At 35.9% G+C, this 17637-nt stretch overlaps 1 protein-coding gene across 6 annotated transcripts in view; it reads left to right on the top strand.

Moving 5' to 3' along the window:
• MAP2K5 (mitogen-activated protein kinase kinase 5) overlaps positions 1–17637 on the top strand; it is a 264152-nt gene that overhangs the window by 103438 nt on the left and 143077 nt on the right. For all 6 annotated transcript variants that reach the window (XM_061181974.1, XM_061181976.1, XM_061181973.1 and 3 more), the window contains exons 12-13: positions 3152–3213; positions 8642–8690. In XM_061181974.1, coding sequence (XP_061037957.1) covers positions 3152–3213; positions 8642–8690 — 111 coding nt within the window. The remainder of the gene's footprint in view (positions 1–3151; positions 3214–8641; positions 8691–17637) is intronic.

The following is a 17637-nucleotide window of genomic DNA, read 5'->3' as shown; positions in this document are numbered from 1 at the left end:
CCAGATTTCAATTTTGTTAGTATTAATAATAATCATGATCATTTTAAGGAAAATGTTGGGATGAATATGAAACTAATGTTGCTTGTTCATTTACTACATATCTGTTTATCCCACATGCAAGATACTACTTTATATTGTAGCCCTGTATTAGGATAAACACAGACCTTACCCCATGAGTTCTTTTGGCTTAATTACGTGAAGATGATAGCCCCAGTTCATCAACAGAAATGTGTAGTTGTTTGGCAGTTGACATGGATTTTTTGCTATTATGTTAGCACTCTTCCTCCCGGTTCCCGTGGTGGATAGTGGCATGCAAGGAAATGACTGGCTAGGGATGATCTGAGGCCAGGGAACCCGAGGAAGTGACAGGTCACAGAGAGTAAACCAGTGACCTTGGAATCATGAGGAGAAGGTTCAAAGCAACCATTCAACAGATAAATGAGTATCTATATGCCTTGAATACCAATGCCTCAACTAAGATTAAACTGTCTCTCTGAGTATGTGTCATATAGTAATATCACATTGCAGTGAGACTAAAAAGTTCATGTGTGATTCTCAAGCTATGTGATGTTATGGGGAAACTTTTTAGATCTTTGCAGTTCAAAGGTTCAGATCTTTTCCGAGTTCTGGCATCAACTGACTCATGGCTGTGACTAGAACACCCACCTCTCTGGACTCAGTTTCCCTCCTCTGTCAAACAAAGTCATTGGGCTGATCTTTAAGGTCCCTCCAGCACTAATGTTTGATGATTTGATGAGTCTAAAGATTGCCTAGGCCTATAGGATAGAAATGATAGTAAAACTCAGTAAAAATTCAACTGAAAACCCTCTGCCATTTTTAGCCTGATAAAGAGTTATTTTAATTGCATGAGAACTCATCCGGCTTAGTAGGAACTATTGATTCTAAGTGGCTCTGCCACAATTTTTTTTTGCCTCTGACAGTATCTCTCTCTAATGATTATGTCAAGGACGGGATGAATCTGTGATGACACAAAGCCAGCTATGTAAAGATTTACCCATATGGATAGCTAAGGAGAGTGGGATATAACTGAGATTAAATAGATATTTAGAAAAATCAGTGAATTACCTCAAAATGGGATTCTTTTTTGGCTTGTTCCACTAATAATGGTAGTAATGTAATCTTTGGTTTTTTGATTTAGCTTGTTGACTACTATCCATTTAGCTAATTAAGCCCTGATTTATAGCCTATGTAAAAATAAATCTTCTCTTAGCACTTCTTAGTAGTGTATGTGAATAGATTTGCACCTCCTAGTTTTGAGCTACTCAAGCTGTTCACTTCATAAGGGATTGGCCCACTAAACTACATTTCTGAGGATTCCAAATACCAACATGTAAAGCTTGATCTTCTTGAGATTGTTCATCCTTGCAACTGCCAATTCATCTGAAAGATCAATGAGAACATGAAATGGTTTTTCTACCGTGTTTTCACTTTTCTTGCATCTATAATAAAAATGCCATTTTAGTAAATAAAGATGGCTCACCTCATTGCAGAAGTGTCTTTTTTTCATTCTCTTCCCGGTAGCACCCAGAACCAAAGCATAAGGTTTACTAACACTGTGGTTTTCCAGCTTCTTGTCAGAATCTGGAAACTACAAGACAAAGTTAATGAAAGAAGTGATCATTTTCCTGCTTTAAACAAGATAAATACAAAACCAGTATCTTTATATATATGGAATATATATTAGTATAATATTTTTTACAGGGAAAAATAATTTTTTCTCTGTTCAGCTTTAGGAAAACTTGACATAAAAATATTTATATTTGCAAAATAGACTTAACTGCATTTGAAAAGGATAATATGCTCCATGTCAACATCTTACGAGGCATACTTATAAAGCATCCAGTGGTAAAATTGTTAAATATGAATTTTTAGCCTCTGATAGAAACAAAAATTGTTTCTCAAATATATTGGATAATTCCTTTATGGAACTGAAAGACTGTACACCTCACCTTGACTCAAAGAAAGGTTATTACATGTGGTTAAAATAGTTCTCATATAATCATATCATTAATATGAGTAAAGTAGTGGTTCTTTGCATATCTTCCTGAAATTCTTATACTACTTGATTAAAAATCAAGATTAAAAATTTAACAAACATACTCAAATTTATACTTCCAAATGAATACTGGTTCCTTTGAAATAGTTTCCTGGGAAAGTTATGCCATTATTTTAATGATGTTATTGTTGCTGCAAATGGTTTGCAGTCCTTTCTTTTGAAACTGTTTTCAGAGCAACTTAACCTAGCTGGTAAAATTCATGGCGATTTAAATTTATTTATTTATTCATCTGACAGATATTTATTGAATATGTACTCTCTGTTAGTTGTGCTGATTTCTAGGTTGATGAAAATTAAAAACAAACAACATGACCCCTGCCTTTATCATGTTCACAATCTAGTGATTTTGTTTTTTGGAAACCACCAAAAGCTGAATTTGGTAAAGGTGAAGGATGTTAGTGAATACCATTTTAGTGAAAAAATGTTATGACATAAGGAGTTTTTTTTTTAACCTCATGAAGTGGTTTTCAAAATTGTATCAAAGAGAATTTCCAAGAAAGAAAAAACCATTTTGTTCTAAGATAGTATCTTTGGAATATGTTGATTGCTTGTCATGGTACCTAATTTGAAGGGTAACATTCATTTAGATAGATGTTAACGTTACTATTTTACTTTATTAGTTTTTATGTGTATTTTGAACTTTATACGCACCAGCTTTTGTTTGGTTAATATGAAAATTCTAAGATAGGGTCCTGGTTTACCTTTGAGAAAACTGTTAACACAAGCTAGATACCTAGATATGATTGTCCTATTGATCTTTAGTTTTGCGTATGTATTTAAGTTTACATAAAGTACAGATTCTTAGCCTGTCCTTCACTATGTTCCTTCAGTTTTTACATGTGTATGATTATACACTTGAGAATAAAATGAAAGTATCTAGTTATGCTTCATCTGGAAGTATGATTATGTCATAAATATTGATAAAATTGGACTAAAAAGCTAATTTTACCCTAGACATCCAATGCATGATGTCAGTAGAGAAAAAGAAGTCTCACAATGGATCCACAGAGGAGGGGCCCAGTGCACTTTTTTAGTAGTTTCATTTGTTGTAACACAACATGTTTGTTTCTACAGGGGGATCTTTGGATGTATATAGAAAAATTCCAGAGCATGTCCTTGGAAGAATTGCAGTGGCGGTGAGTATATGGCTTCAACTCTATGAAATTTGGGTGATTTAATCTCTATAGTCAAACATTATTCTCCTTATATCCTCAGGATTTTTTTTTTCTTTTTCTTCAATCCATGCTGACTGCCAGGGCCTTCTTAACTCTCTTATCATTTTTGTCCTTTCTTCTTTTCATAGACCAACCTACAATAATGACATAGACACATGACAGTTTTCAGGCTTATGGATATTCTTTTTTTTGGCCACGCCGTGTGGCTTGCGGGATCTTAGTTCCCTGACCAGGGATCGAACCTGGGCCCTGTCAGTGAAAGGGCTGGGTCCTAACCACTGGACTGCCAGGGAATTTCCTGCATATTCTGACCTGTTCTAGTTTCATGTGTTTGCAGGGACCTTACTACTCTTGTTAACCAGTAAAATTTCCACGATCTTCGGAAAGAAAGCTTTTTTAGGGACATTTTGTAGTTATAGGCATATGATTAGAAAATACTTTTAAAGCCTAAATTATTAAAATAAAACCATCTATAAGAAAATACTACTTTAGTCTTAAAGATTTTTGCAGACTTCATGTACTTGGTTTTTAATTTTTTCACCATGTATATCTGGAGTTTATACCCTTTGTGATTTCCTTTTTTCTATATTCACTAATTTAAACTGATGAACTATATCAACTAAACTAACATTACTATATAAACTCCAGATTTCAAATTTGGAATAACATAGGCTAAACAGTGTTTAAGAGAAGTCGTGGGTGGTGTAATAGTAAACAGTTGCTAAACTAAAGGCGCTCTGATAACTTAAGCAGTTTAGTGCAGAACAAAGTGATTATACCATGTACCATTTAATTAAATGGCTGATTTTCACATTCATTATACATCAAACTGACAACACAAATCCTTTAATCCAACATGGACACTTATTTAGTCTTAGTTCATTGTAATTCACAGCTTTCCTTTTTTCTTTCTAATTATTAGTGAGAACTGCCCAGGGTGATGAGAACTTTCTTTCCTGATGCTATTGCTGCTAAGTAGCTTCTAATCTACATGTTTAGGTAGATGAGTATGAAATTTGACTACTTAAAGCACTATTTTAGATGAAAATAAAAATGTTTCATTTCCTCTTTTAATCTCAGGGGGGAATGAATGCTTTGTGGCTTTTGGCAGTTCTTAGCTCTAAAGTTTAAAAACATGTATATTAAAGGGCAAAAAAAAAAGGAGGGATACCAATTGAAACAGCAAAAAGTATGAGTTCTATACTCAATTATCTATCAAACTTGGCTAAAATAGGAATCTGCCTTCTTCAGTAGAGAAGCTTGTTCTTCCTGGACTTCATAAATCTTGCCTCCCTCTTGTGTAGGGCAGCCACACAAGGCCATCGGTCTTTTCAATTCTACTGGAGCAGGAAGCCTGTGAAGTGAATGGAGTCAGCAAAAAAAAAAAAAAAAATCCAGCTTCAATGCAGGGCTTACCTAATTGAAAATATGACAGTGATTTTAGTGAAAGGCATTTGAAATAAGTGCTAGCCCAAAGCATTATTTGCATTTAACCCTTACATTTTAAAAAATGAGGCTGGTTTTTTTTTTTCTAAAATGTGTCCAATTTCACCAGCTTTTATGGCTTATCAGGTCATAGTAATGAAAATTGCCTGTGGCCAGAGTAAAAAAAAAAAAATGCTTTTGATAATTTTACTCTTCATCTGCTACTTTTTATAAACTCTGCTAGGGCCTAAGCTTGTATAATACTTCCAAAGTGTGTTTTTTTAATGAAATTTTAGTAGACTACAAAGTTGGATAATCCTTTGCTGCAGCTAACAAACACCAGTGGAAGGGTTCTACCAATCAAAATAAGACTAGCAAATTGATGGTTTGTAGGACATGATTTGTAAAGTAAATGTTCTCACAGCCTGATTGGGTTCCCAGTATCCTTGACCATCACTCCTCTAGTGTTCTGAAGATAGCATCAACGTCATTCCCTTTGAGTTCCCTCAGGGAGGCCAAGGAAGCACATGGGTTCTTTTGCCAAGTCAGAAGGAACAGAATCAGGAGAGAGGAGGGAAATAGGTGTATATTGAGTACTTCTTTATGAAAATCATTGATAAATGTTTTATGTACAAATATTATGTCATTTACCCTTCACAGTAACTCTACAGATGATTGTACATATTTTATACAAGTGCAAGATGAGGTGTAGAAAAGTTAAACAGCTTGCCTAGAGATATCATGTAGCTAGTCAGTAATAATTAGAACCCAGGGCAGTTTGACTCCAGGCCCCATACCTTTTCACTTGCTTTCCTAAGAAAATGAGAAAAAAGAAGAGGAAGAAATGAAAGGGAGAATGAGGTTTAAAAGTAGAAAAGAGAAGTATGAATGAGAGAATACTAGAGTAACACATACAACTGCTTCAGATTCTTTTCATGTCTTAGAACCACATCTAGGCATCTCTTCCTCCCGAAAGTAACTTTATTTTCCAGGTTCTAATAGTCTGGCATGCTATACAGGTCCACAGATCCAACATTCATTACAGGATAGACCCCTGTCAGCCTTTATGATATGTTGTTCAAATTTTCTCTTGATGGATGTATGGCAAGAGAATATTTTCCCAGAAAAAGAAATCCATATAAACTGGTTGATTTCAGCCTTACAGCTTGCTCAGTGATTTTTATTACTTTCCACTGGAATCTGGTCTCCTATAAAGAGGAATGCCTTTCTACCTTTCCCTGCCATCTAACACATTTTATTTTTCCTCTCATTTCTGAAGCAGTGACACTGTGTACTGTATTTTGAGTGCTAATGTTGATTGAAGTTGTCCCTGAAAGGCTGTGCACTTGACATGTCAAGGAGTGAGTGACTGACAGCAGATATAAGTACTTTTAGTGTCAAGGCTTTGTCAAGTCGTTGTGAAACCTAGCTTACTGAATACCAATAATACCCTCTAGATTTTCAATGGACAGATTTCTAGCTCCCCATGGTTTATTCTTCTTCTAAAGGAAAATGTAGTCTATTTTGATAAAGTTGGAAGAATAATATTTTCTTTTTGAATCTCCAACAAAACTTATAAATTTAGCAAGTATCATAAAATCAGTATTTGTTTTACTTTTTCTCTGCCTGATAATCTGAATATGGTGGATTTCCTTCCCCTGTGTGTTTTCTGATTATTCATTTTCTGTGGGACTAATTTTCAGTGGTGAGTTATCTTTAATGAGAGAGCTTTAAAATATGCAACTAAGCTTATAAGTTGAGAACTTTAACCCTATTTCCAGAGCTCAGAGGGTGATTACTTCCAGCTAAATAAGATGACCTTGTCCTACTACTCAAAGAAAAAATTGTTTTTATTATTGATGTTATTTTTATAAGCATTTAAGGGAATATTTTTGTCCTGTTTCTTCTGTGTTAGTTATTCCTATTTTCATATTTTCTTTTTTTACTATCTTACTGTTCAGAGTACATGTGTTTATTATAATGCCACTTAGTCTGAATCCTGGAAGAAATCATTTGCTATAGATATGTATTCTGTTCTCTTAAAATAGAAAAATATATCACAGAATTGATTATAATGCGTTAGCAAATTTTTCAAGAGTACATTCCACTCAGTGAGAACAATTAAAATATGTTAACTTCTGCTCAGCATTAGTTGATATAGATTTTATCTTCTTCTAGACCTTTAGTATTTGGAAATTGGGTTTTTCCCTTGGCATTTCTATTTTTAATATTGCCCTTGGTCTTTTTTGATCAACTAAAATCCTTGCATATTTAGCTCCAACCCTCTTTTCATCATTCTCAAGATATGTAAATTACTCAGTTACTTCTCATAATGGTAGTTTTTTCTTTTTCTTATATTACTGACTCACTTAAAAATTTCTATAATGATGGGTACTTTAAAATTCTTACAGTAAATTTTTAATAATAGTGGTGTGTTCATTGTATCTGATACCTAATTATAAATAGTCAACCTTGAAATTCGTAAGTTCACACTCATGTGCATACAGGGTCAGTGGGTATGAATAAAAACATATGCATCTCCTTTTACAGCAATTTCTATATAAAGATTTTTAAAGCTTTTAATGATTAAATTTCCCATACAGAAGGTAGCACTTAGAACCCCTGTACTTAGGGTCTTGGAAACATCTTCTCTTCAGTACCTTATTCGACTAATTACTCTTAACCCAGTCTGTTAAATTAAAAAAATCTAAAATCTAACTCAGATGTTTGTATTTTCTCATTTTATTTCTTTTACTTGCCCTTTCAATGTTGTCTACATGATTCCACACATACTTGCATCAGTCAGACTGGCTTGTGAGGATCATCATCTTGATATACTTTCTCGTTTCCTACCCTAATATCATTTAAAATATTTGGGGGAAACTTTTTATTTTGAAATTATTTTAAACTTCCAGAAAACTGGTGAGAGTAATACTAAGAATTCCCAAAGATGCTTCACCCAGATTCCCCAATTGTTAACAATTAACCACATTTGGTTAAATATATATGTACAGATTTTTTTCCTGAAACATTTGAGAATAAGTTGCAAATATCATGACCCTTTACTCCTAATTACTCCAGGTGTGTATTTCCTAAGAACAAGGACATTCTCTTACATCATCACTGTATATGGATCAAAATCAGAAAATGAGCATTGATACATCATTATTATCTAATCAACAATCCTTATTCAGATTTTGCCAGTTGTCCAATAATACCCTTTACAGACCAAAAGAAAAAAATTTTCTAGTCCAGCATCCAGTCTTGGATTATACGTTGCATTTAGTTGTCATGTCTGTTTAGTCTCTGTTAATCTAGAACAGTGTCTTAGCATTTGTCTTCCACGACCTCGATATTTTTGAAGAATACACTGCCCCAACACTCTGACCATATATTTTTACCTTGGCTTGAATGCTTTTTTCACTTTTCTTCACATCAATTGAATCTGTTACTCAGGGCCTGGCACTTTGGTAAAGCCTTCCTGACTACTGTCAGGGGAAGTAGTCTTTAGTCCACCCATTGTCTTCATTAGTTAAGTTTTTAAAAAAGGTCTCTCCTCGGTCATAAATGTCATGACTTAAAAAAATTTTTTTTTCATGTACAGAAGTATAGAAAATAAGTGAAAATCTTTGTCCCTTTTTCCTGTCCCTCTCCTTTCTGCCCACACCACCACTGAGAACTTCGTCAATGGACTTCCAGGTCATATTATGTGCACACAAATCCATTTCTTTCATTCATCGTACCTTATCTTCAGAACACTGTGAGCTCATTAAAGGAAGGAACCTGTAGCTTATACATTCGGTGTCCCCACAGCGCCTGACACAGAAATGGGAGGTGTTCAATAAATGAGTGTTGGTTAACAGACTTCGGAAGGAAGAAATTACAGCTGATATGATTATGTGTTTAAATGTGGAAAGTTCCTTATAAAAACCATCATTGTCCTGTTTTCTCTTTCTCAATTTAGGTCGTTAAAGGCCTTACTTATTTGTGGAGTTTAAAGATTTTACATAGAGGTATGTACTGAGCTTACAAGCTCTGACTTAATTTGGGGTAGGGTGGGGAGCTCTCCCTATACCTTGATTTTTAAAGTGAATAAATGATCTAATATTTAAGCCAGGTGATATATTTAGTAGTCAGTAAGATGGCTGCTTTATAAATGTTACTTAAAAATTTTTTTCTTCCTTAACTACTCTGATTTAGATTATAAACTTGGTATTGTATTTTTGTGAATAATGTTTACCAAACATGTAAAACGGTGCTTCATAGTATTTGGAAATGACAGGATCTTATTTTTCTTAACTCTAGTTAATTGCAAAACCTTCACTTTCTATACAATTGCATCCCTTCCTTTTATTAACATTTCAAATATCCTCATGCACTGTTCCTTAAGAGATTGCTTTACATACCTTGAAAGTGAAACTTTAAATAAGGGATTGGTAAGTGCCTCAGCAATTAGTCTCCTAGTCTATTAACAGAACACATGAGAAGAATAATCAGATAACTGTTGAATGTTGCCAAAGGAAGCTCCCTTTGCATTTTTTAATATTCCCAAAATGTCTGAATTCATTTGGAAGTTGGCCTAATGTTACTAACTACTGTTTAATTTTACACGTCTGCTCAGCCTAGCTTTATGCACATTTGGAGAATGCAGCAACATACACATTAGATGTGATGAAAGGAAAGTTTTGTGTTTTTTTTTTAAGGTATAGGGTATGAGAGAGAGAAAACAACTGATGTCTTCAATTGTAGTATCACATCTGTCACTAAGGGGTTTTTTTTTTGTTGTGGTGGTTTTAATATCCTAGTGATTCCAAATTTGTGCTTAAATCTTCCTTCCTCTTTTGAAAAGGGTATGTAGATTTTGACAAGCAAAACTTTCAATTCAGTTCTTGAAGGTGTTTATGCTGATTAAATGGAATCATAAACCAAGTTTTTCTTTAAAGCCAGTCCACTCTATTTCTAGAGTATATAGTTGGTACACAAAGTAGATGTAGGGAGAGTGAGCTGAGTGTGTATTATTCTTCCTGGGAATAAATAAGCATGTGAATACATCTGGTGGGTGAGAAAAAATGGAGCATTTTCTCCTCCAAGATTAAGAGAGAATGGTCGTTAACGTAATATGACTTATATTGCTTCCCTGTACTCCCACCTCCCCACACTCACCAACCCATAAAGTGGTTATAGCCATTTTAATAGGAATTAACACAGTGGTCAATTCTTGTCACTTTATTGATTTTTATGGACATCTGCTCCCCATTTGACAAAGGAACTCAAGGAAGTCATCAATGCTCAGTAGCAAAGCCTTCATTAAAAGGACCTTGCCATGGAAATGCAAATGTTATTTTTTTAAATTAATTTATTTTTATTATTTATTTTTTTATTTTTGGCTGCGTTGGGTCTTCGTTGCTGTGTATGGACTTTCTCTAGTTGCGGTGCGCGGGCTTCTCACTGTGGTGGCTTCTCTTGTTGCAGAGCATGGGCTCTAGGCGCACGGGGTCCAGTAGTTGTGGCACCTGGGCTCAGTAGTTGTGGCTCGTGGTCTCTAGAGCGCAGGCTCAGTAGTTGTGGCGCATGGGCTTAGTTGCTCCACAGCATGTGGGATCTTCCTGGACCAGGGCTCGAACCCATGTCCCCTGCATTGGCAGGTGGATTCTTAACCACTGGACCACCAGGGAAGTCCTGCAAATATTATTAAAGAGATCCTTAGGCTCATCCTGTACTGTGGGCACACAGCATAATTCTGGTTTATAAGGAATTCTCACTAGCCATAACTTTCTGTGAGGACTCTTAGTAGCACTAAGAACTATGTTAGATAGGAAAATACTATTCAGTTATTCTGCAGTCATCTTTGTTTTTCTTCTTTAAAATCATTGGTTTTAGTTTTACTCTTCATCTGGAGGAATAATTGAATTTTTCATTCAAAATGGCATCTTGATGGACATCTTTCAAATGGATTTATGTCTGGATCTAAAAATAAAGTCTAAAGTGTTCGTCAGAGTCCTGTACAACCACCCTATAATCACTGTGGGCAAGTGTGGTTGACCAGAGCCTCTCAGAGGTAGGTAGGTCCTTCTCCCCAGCTGTGGTTGCAGTTTGGGCTAAGAAGTGTTCTTTGATCAGTGACGTGTGAGGACCTTAGTGGTTTGACTGATTTTGGACATAGAGGTTTCAAAAAGGAATCCTAAGCCTGTACTTCTCTTTTTAGTCTGTGCTGGCCAGTCCAGTTCCCACAGAGAGTAACCACTATAAAATGCCACTGGTTATGGAATGAAGATATCTGCGAGAGGCTGAGTGGGGATAGTGGTAGTGGGCCAGCTAACCCTCTCAAGGGATTTCAGTTTTTAAAATTTATTTATTTAATTAAAGTATTGATTTACAATGTTGTATTAGTTTCAGGTATACAGTGTTGTGTTAGGTACAGCAAAGTGATTCAGTTATACATATATACAGATTCTTTTCCCTTATAGGTTATTATAAAATATTGAGTATAGTTCCCTATGCTATACAGTAGGTCCTTGTTGGTTATCTATTTTGTATATAATAGTGTGTATATGTTCAGTTTTAAATAAATACCAGTAAGTGAATGTGCATCTGCATCTGTCTAGATGGAAAGACTAATGAATTACAGTGCAGATGAACAGTTATTCCCCAGTAATTATGGGTACTCAGCTATAGAAATAGTATGCTGTGGTAGTATACCTCATTAAACATATATGTTTAGCTTTTGAGTTTCCTTGTTATTTGTGGAAACTTTTACCTTCCAGATTTAAAAGTACGTGTTTTTATTGAAGAGTAGAAGCCAGGTGTCCCTGAAGAATTCTGTAAAGCTTTGTCATGAGAAATTTACTCTAGATTGAGTAGTTGTTAACTTAATATTTTAGAGATTTTGTCTATATTTAATAACTTGGATTTCATAAAAATAAGATTAAAGATGCCTTTTTATTTACCAAAAAGCTATTTAATTTTATCCTTGATTAAAAAATTGTACCTTTTTAGATCAGTTCAATTAAAGATCAGAGCTTTTAAGTTCAGCTAAAGCAATTAAATAGGTAATATACTTGTTTATAGACTTTTGCTATGTAAGCTTATTGCTGTACCTTCTTAAAAGCACATATCCTCATTTTTGCTTTCTTGAATGATGATGGGAGTTCTAGCTGAGTATGTGTCACATTGTCAAATCAAAGACAGTGGTCCTTCTGCAGGAGGGGGAGCCCGGTACAAGCGCTGTGAGAAGACAGAATGAAAAGATGGTGAAAGAGAAGCACTAATGAGTGATCTAAGCCTCCTTCTCCTTTGTCTTGGTCTAAGTACCTATGTTCTCCTCTGACTGTCATTTTCTTCCCTACCAAATGCCGCCCCTAAAGACCAGGGTCTTGTACTTATGAACACAAATTTTAAAATATTAAGAAGTGGATATATATTCAGTTATCTAATGAGAAAAGAGGATAAACTGTTTCTCACATTTAAGTGGCTTCCTTGAAGTACAGTGGTCCTGGATTTGTAGCTGTAAATATATATGTGTGTGTGTGTGCGTGTGTGTGTATGTGTATATATATGTACATATATGTGTGTATATATAGGTATATACATGTGTATATATAGGTGTATGTATATATATATATATATATATATAGTGGAATTTATAAAATATAGTTAATGACTTCCAGACAAGCTGTTGAAAATCGAGTCTTTCCTATAGTGCAAACCCCATGAGGACTGTAGAGCAGAGTGAAATCTGAGCAACAAGCAGCGACAGACCACCCATCCATCCCATGAAGCTTGTTAGTCTGGTACAGGTTAGTTTATTTGTGTATTATGTAAACTGTAAATTTTTTTAGGAATTGAAGTGTATCAGTTGCCATTCATAGTGGATCATCAAATGTTATATTCAACCAGGTTTTACTTTTGTTTATTTTGTTCTTTTTAAGATCTGGTTGAGATGATATATGTGAAAGTGCTTTATAAACTATCAAATATTAGTAATGCAGGTATGTTTTAATTATATAATAACTATTATTAGAGTTAACCACTTTATCCTGTTAATAAGCATACCTCACTCCCAAATCAAGCCAGGGAGAGAGTTTATTATACTTTGTATTACTAGGTGAAAAATTATGAAAATCTCTTCTTCAGGATAAACATGTGGTATCACATGAGGAAATAATTATTAAAACTGTTTGAAACTTCCACCAAGATTAACTACTGTGGAAAAATTATCTTTATTAAAAAGCATTCGTGTGAGCCCTGTGAGCATAGCATGTACTGACTGAGTAAAAACAAAGAAAATGAACAGTGAGAAAGTCTGTTAGGCCAGATCTGACATTACAGCAAATATTGCAGCTTAACTTCAAAACATACATCGCCACTAATGAGGTGAGAGCCCTGCATATTAATAAACCTACAGCTCCAGTCACAGCCATCATTACCCACATCAAACATAAATACAAGATTAACACCTATGCCATTTCTTTGGAAGATGTGAGAATGCCCTGGCATTAACTGCTCTCTCTTTCCCTGAGGATAATAAATAGAAATGGAAGGGTAATGAGAATAGAACTTAGATTAAGAAAATAAAATTGGCAGTCAGGCTGGGGCAGTCTTACACAGATGGAGAAGTTTACAGAAAGAAAAAAACCTAGATAGTTGGTGTCCCAGGATATTTTTGTATATATGAACCGGGTTGGTTTCATCAATTTTCTCTAACAGGAGAGCTTTTTTATATTTTATATTATATATATATATGTATTTAAAAATTTTTTTGTATTATTCTGGAGGCAAATGCTGCCCAAATAGATTTGTGATTGGAGAAAGTAAGTCTTGTGGTTTCAATAGGCATGTTAGAAATTTCATTTTCTACCCCTGGCTCTACTTTTTATAAATCTGGCCTCATACATATTTTCCAGTTGGTGCCAAAGCCAGTGTTTTTAGTTTGTTCATGGAGCAACTATTTATTTTTATCCCTGCTGTGTTCCAGGCAGTTGTCTATGTAGTTGGAATACATCGATTTGTATAAAACAAAAGATTCTGACACTCATGGAACTTACACTCTAGGTGGGGTGGGGCAGGGTTGGGAAAGTAATGTCCATAAGTAATGAACATAATAAAAAAATAAATACAGAGTGTGTTAGAGGGTAGTTATTAATAGGGAGAAAAGAAAAAGTAGATCAAGCTTAGGGGAGGCAAAGGGCAGGTTGCAGTGTTCATCAGGTAGGCCTCATAGAGAAGAAGAGATTGAAGCAAAGGCTTGAAGGAAGAGAGTTGCTAGACAGGACGGTATGTGGGGGAACAGAGCAGACGATGCTGCTGGGATGTGTGTGGCGTGTTCATGGAACAGCAAGGAGGCCAGTGTGTCACGCTGAGGATAGGGGTGAGGGTATTATCAGCTGTTAGGCAGTGTTACAGTAACCAGGTGAGTTATAGAAGCTCAGGTCAGGGAGACAGTTGTGAAGATGGGGAGAAGTGGTCAGATTCTGAATGTATTTTAAACGTAGAGTTAGAATTTCCTGATGGATTGCTTGTGGATTTTTAGAGGAAGAGAGGAGTCAAGTTTGCTTCAACTTTTAGCAGCAGTTCAGTGTGATAAAAAATGTTTCCTGCTACATTTTTTTTTTCTGCTAAAAGAGAGACCTTCACTAAAATTAAAGAAAAAACTGATAATATCAAGTGCTGACAAAGAATACAGAGCAACTGAACTCTCATACATTGCTGGTGGGAATATGAAATGGTCCAGCCACTTTGGAAAGCAGTTTGGTACTGTCCCACAAAATGATTTGGCAGTCGCACTCCACGCGGCTTTATTCATAATAGCCCCAAACTGGAAACAACTCCATTGTCTTTCAACTGGTGAATGAATAAACAAACTGTGGTACATCCAAACATACAATACTACTTAGCAATAATAGGGAACAAACTACTGATTCATGCAGTGACACAGATGCACCGTAAGTTCCTTATGCTAAGTGAAAGAAGCCAGACTCAAAGGGCTACCTATTGTGTCACTCTACGTATATGACATTCTGGAAAAGGCAAAGCAATAAGGATGGAAAATACATCAGTGGTTGCCCAAGGGTAGAGGAAGCGTTGACTATAAAGCTGTGAGGGAATTTTGGGAGATGTTGCAAATTCTGTATCTTGAATATTTGGTGGTGGTTATCAGACTGTACACATTTGTTAGAACACTTAGACTTATACACCTAGATAGGGTGAATTTTACTGTAAATTATACCTCAGTAAATCAGACTTTTAAAAAAAAGAAGAAGAAGGAAGAGAAGGCATTCTTTAAATTCTTAGCAGTGCAGTGGAAGCTCTACTTTATTAGTAGTATTATTATTTTTCTTTTTTTGGCTGCGTTGGGTCTTCATTGTGACATGCGGCATCTTTGCAGTGCACAGACTCTTCGTTGCAGCACGCCAGCTTCTCTCTAGTTGTGGCATGCAGGTTTTCTGTCTCTAGTTGTGGCGTGCGGGCTCCAGAACATGTGGGCTCTGTAGTTTGCAGCATGTGGCTCTCTAGTTGAGGCACGCGGGCTCAGTAGTTGTGGCGTGCAGGCTTAGTTGCCCTGCGGCATGTGGGATCTTAGTTCCCCAACCAGGGATCGAACCCATGTCCCCTCCATTGGAAGGTGAATTCTTTACCACTGGACCACTACGGAAGTCCCATGGAAGCTCTACTTTAGAAAGACGTTTCCCCTGCCCAAACAGACAGACCATTCTTTCAAGGGGGCTGGTTGATTCTGTCATTATCATCATATCTCGTGGCTCCTGAAAAATCCTACCTAGGTTTGGTCTAGCAACTCACTAGCTTGAAAAAAAAAGAATCCTTCATGATTTAAAGGATATCTGCAATATCAGAAAGAGAAAGAGAAAGAGAGAGAGGGAGAAAGAGAGGGAGGGATGGGAGGAGGAAGGGAGAGAAAGAGAGAAACTTAAAAGTTGCTGTTATCCTTGGCCAGCAATTTGGAGCATCTGGAAATTGCACAGATTTTTCTTTCCTTAGTTAACCTGTTTTTTCCTCAGATATTATTTGAGAACTGTAGATGTGCCACACTGACTTGGTCTAACTTGGACAATTTTTAAAAAGCTCAATTTCTAAGAAGGAATAAAGTTTTATTTAAATTCCCAATCCACTCCTGCTGACTGACTGCCTCGTTCTGTGACCCTGGAAAGGCAGGTGACTCTTGCTCTCCGGGCCTCAGTTTCCCCATATATAAAATGAAGGGATGGCTAGATGATCACTCAAGTTCCTTCAAGCACCAGGATTCTGGATTCTTTGATTTGTGACTGAAAGAAGTATGACATATTACCAAGGTACAAAGTAAGTCAGGTGTATCGGAGAAGAAAGAAAACGAATGAGAATCCCTGCGAGTAGATTTTGCTATGAAAATGGTAGTAATAGTAATAATAATGAATATTAATTAGGCACTTACTCTGTACCAGACCCTGTTCTAAGTGCTTAACATGTATAAACTATTTTGTGTTCCTTCAAAATGGGGAACTCTGGGAAATATGAAATATTTTAGAACTAAAGAGGCTAAAATGAAAGCAAATATTAATAATTGAGAATCAAAGCAATGTGGCTTAGCTAAGAATAATGTTGCTTTCTAAACCAAACTGATATAATCAATACAAAAGACATCTTTAAGGGGAAAGGGTTTTTAAACTATAAAGTATACTGAAAATAAAATATTATCATTAACAAAGAGTTATAAAAAGGACATGCAGAGTTACAACTTCGATGGAAAGCAAAGGTATTCTTTTTTTAAAAATCTTTTTATTTTGAAATGATTGTAGATCCACAGGAAGTTGCCCCCAAAATGTACAGGAAGTTCACCTGCAAGGGCATCCTTTTTTTTTTTTTTAACATCTTTATTGGAGTATAATTGCTTTACAATGGTGTGTTAGTTTCTGCTTTATAACAAAGTGAATCAGTTATACATATACATATATCCTCATATCTCTTCCCCCTTGCGTCTCCCTCCCTCCCACCCTCCCTATCCCACCCTCTAGGTGGTCACAAAGCACCGAGCTGATCTCCCTGTGCTATGCGGCTGCTTCCCACTAGCTATCTGTTTTACATTTGGTAGTGTATATATGTCCATGCCACTCTCTCACTTTGTCCCAGCTTACCCTTCCCCCTTCCCGTATCCTCAAGTCCATTCTCTAGTAGGTCTGCATCTTTATTCCTGTCGTGCCACTAGGTTCTTCATGACCTTATTTTTTTTTCTTTTTAGATTCCATATATATGTGTTAGCATACGGTATTTGTTTTTCTCTTTCTGACTTACTTCACTCTGTATGACAGACTCTAGGTCCATCCACCTCACTCCAAATAACTCAATTTCGTTTCTTTTTATGGCTGAGTAATATTCCATTGTATATATGTGCCACATCTTCTTTATCCATTCATCTGTCTATGGACACTTAGGTTGCTTCCATATCCTGGCTATTGTAAATAGAGCTGCAGTGAACATTGTGGTACATGACTCTTTTTGAATTATGGTTTTCTCAGGGTATATGCCCAGTAGTGGGATTGCTGGGTCGTATGGTAGTTCTATTTTTAGTTTTTTAAGGAACCTCCATACTGTTCTCCATAGTGGCTGTATCGATTTACATTCCCACCAACAGTGCAGGAGGGTTCCCTTTTCTCCACACCCTCTCCAGCATTTATTGTTTGTAGATTTTTGGATGATGGCCATTCTGACCGGTGTGAAATGATATCTCATTGTAGTTTTGATTTGCATTTCTCTAATGATTAATGATGTTGAGCATTCCTTCACGTGTTTGTTGGCAATCTGTATATCTTCTTTGGAGAAATGTCTTTTTAGGTCTTCTGCCCATTTTTGGATTGGGTTGTTTGTTTTTTTGATATTGAGCTGCATGAGCTGCTTGTAAATTTTGGAGATTAATCCTTTGTCAGTTGCTTCATTTGCAAATATTTTCTCCCATTCTGAGGGTTGTCTTTT

The sequence above is a fragment of the Eubalaena glacialis genome, chromosome 2 (genome assembly GCF_028564815.1).
Source record: "Eubalaena glacialis isolate mEubGla1 chromosome 2, mEubGla1.1.hap2.+ XY, whole genome shotgun sequence".
NCBI classification, from domain to species: domain Eukaryota; kingdom Metazoa; phylum Chordata; class Mammalia; order Artiodactyla; family Balaenidae; genus Eubalaena; species Eubalaena glacialis.
Note: the sequence above shows the minus strand (reverse complement) of the source record. Positions and strands in the feature narration are given on the sequence as shown.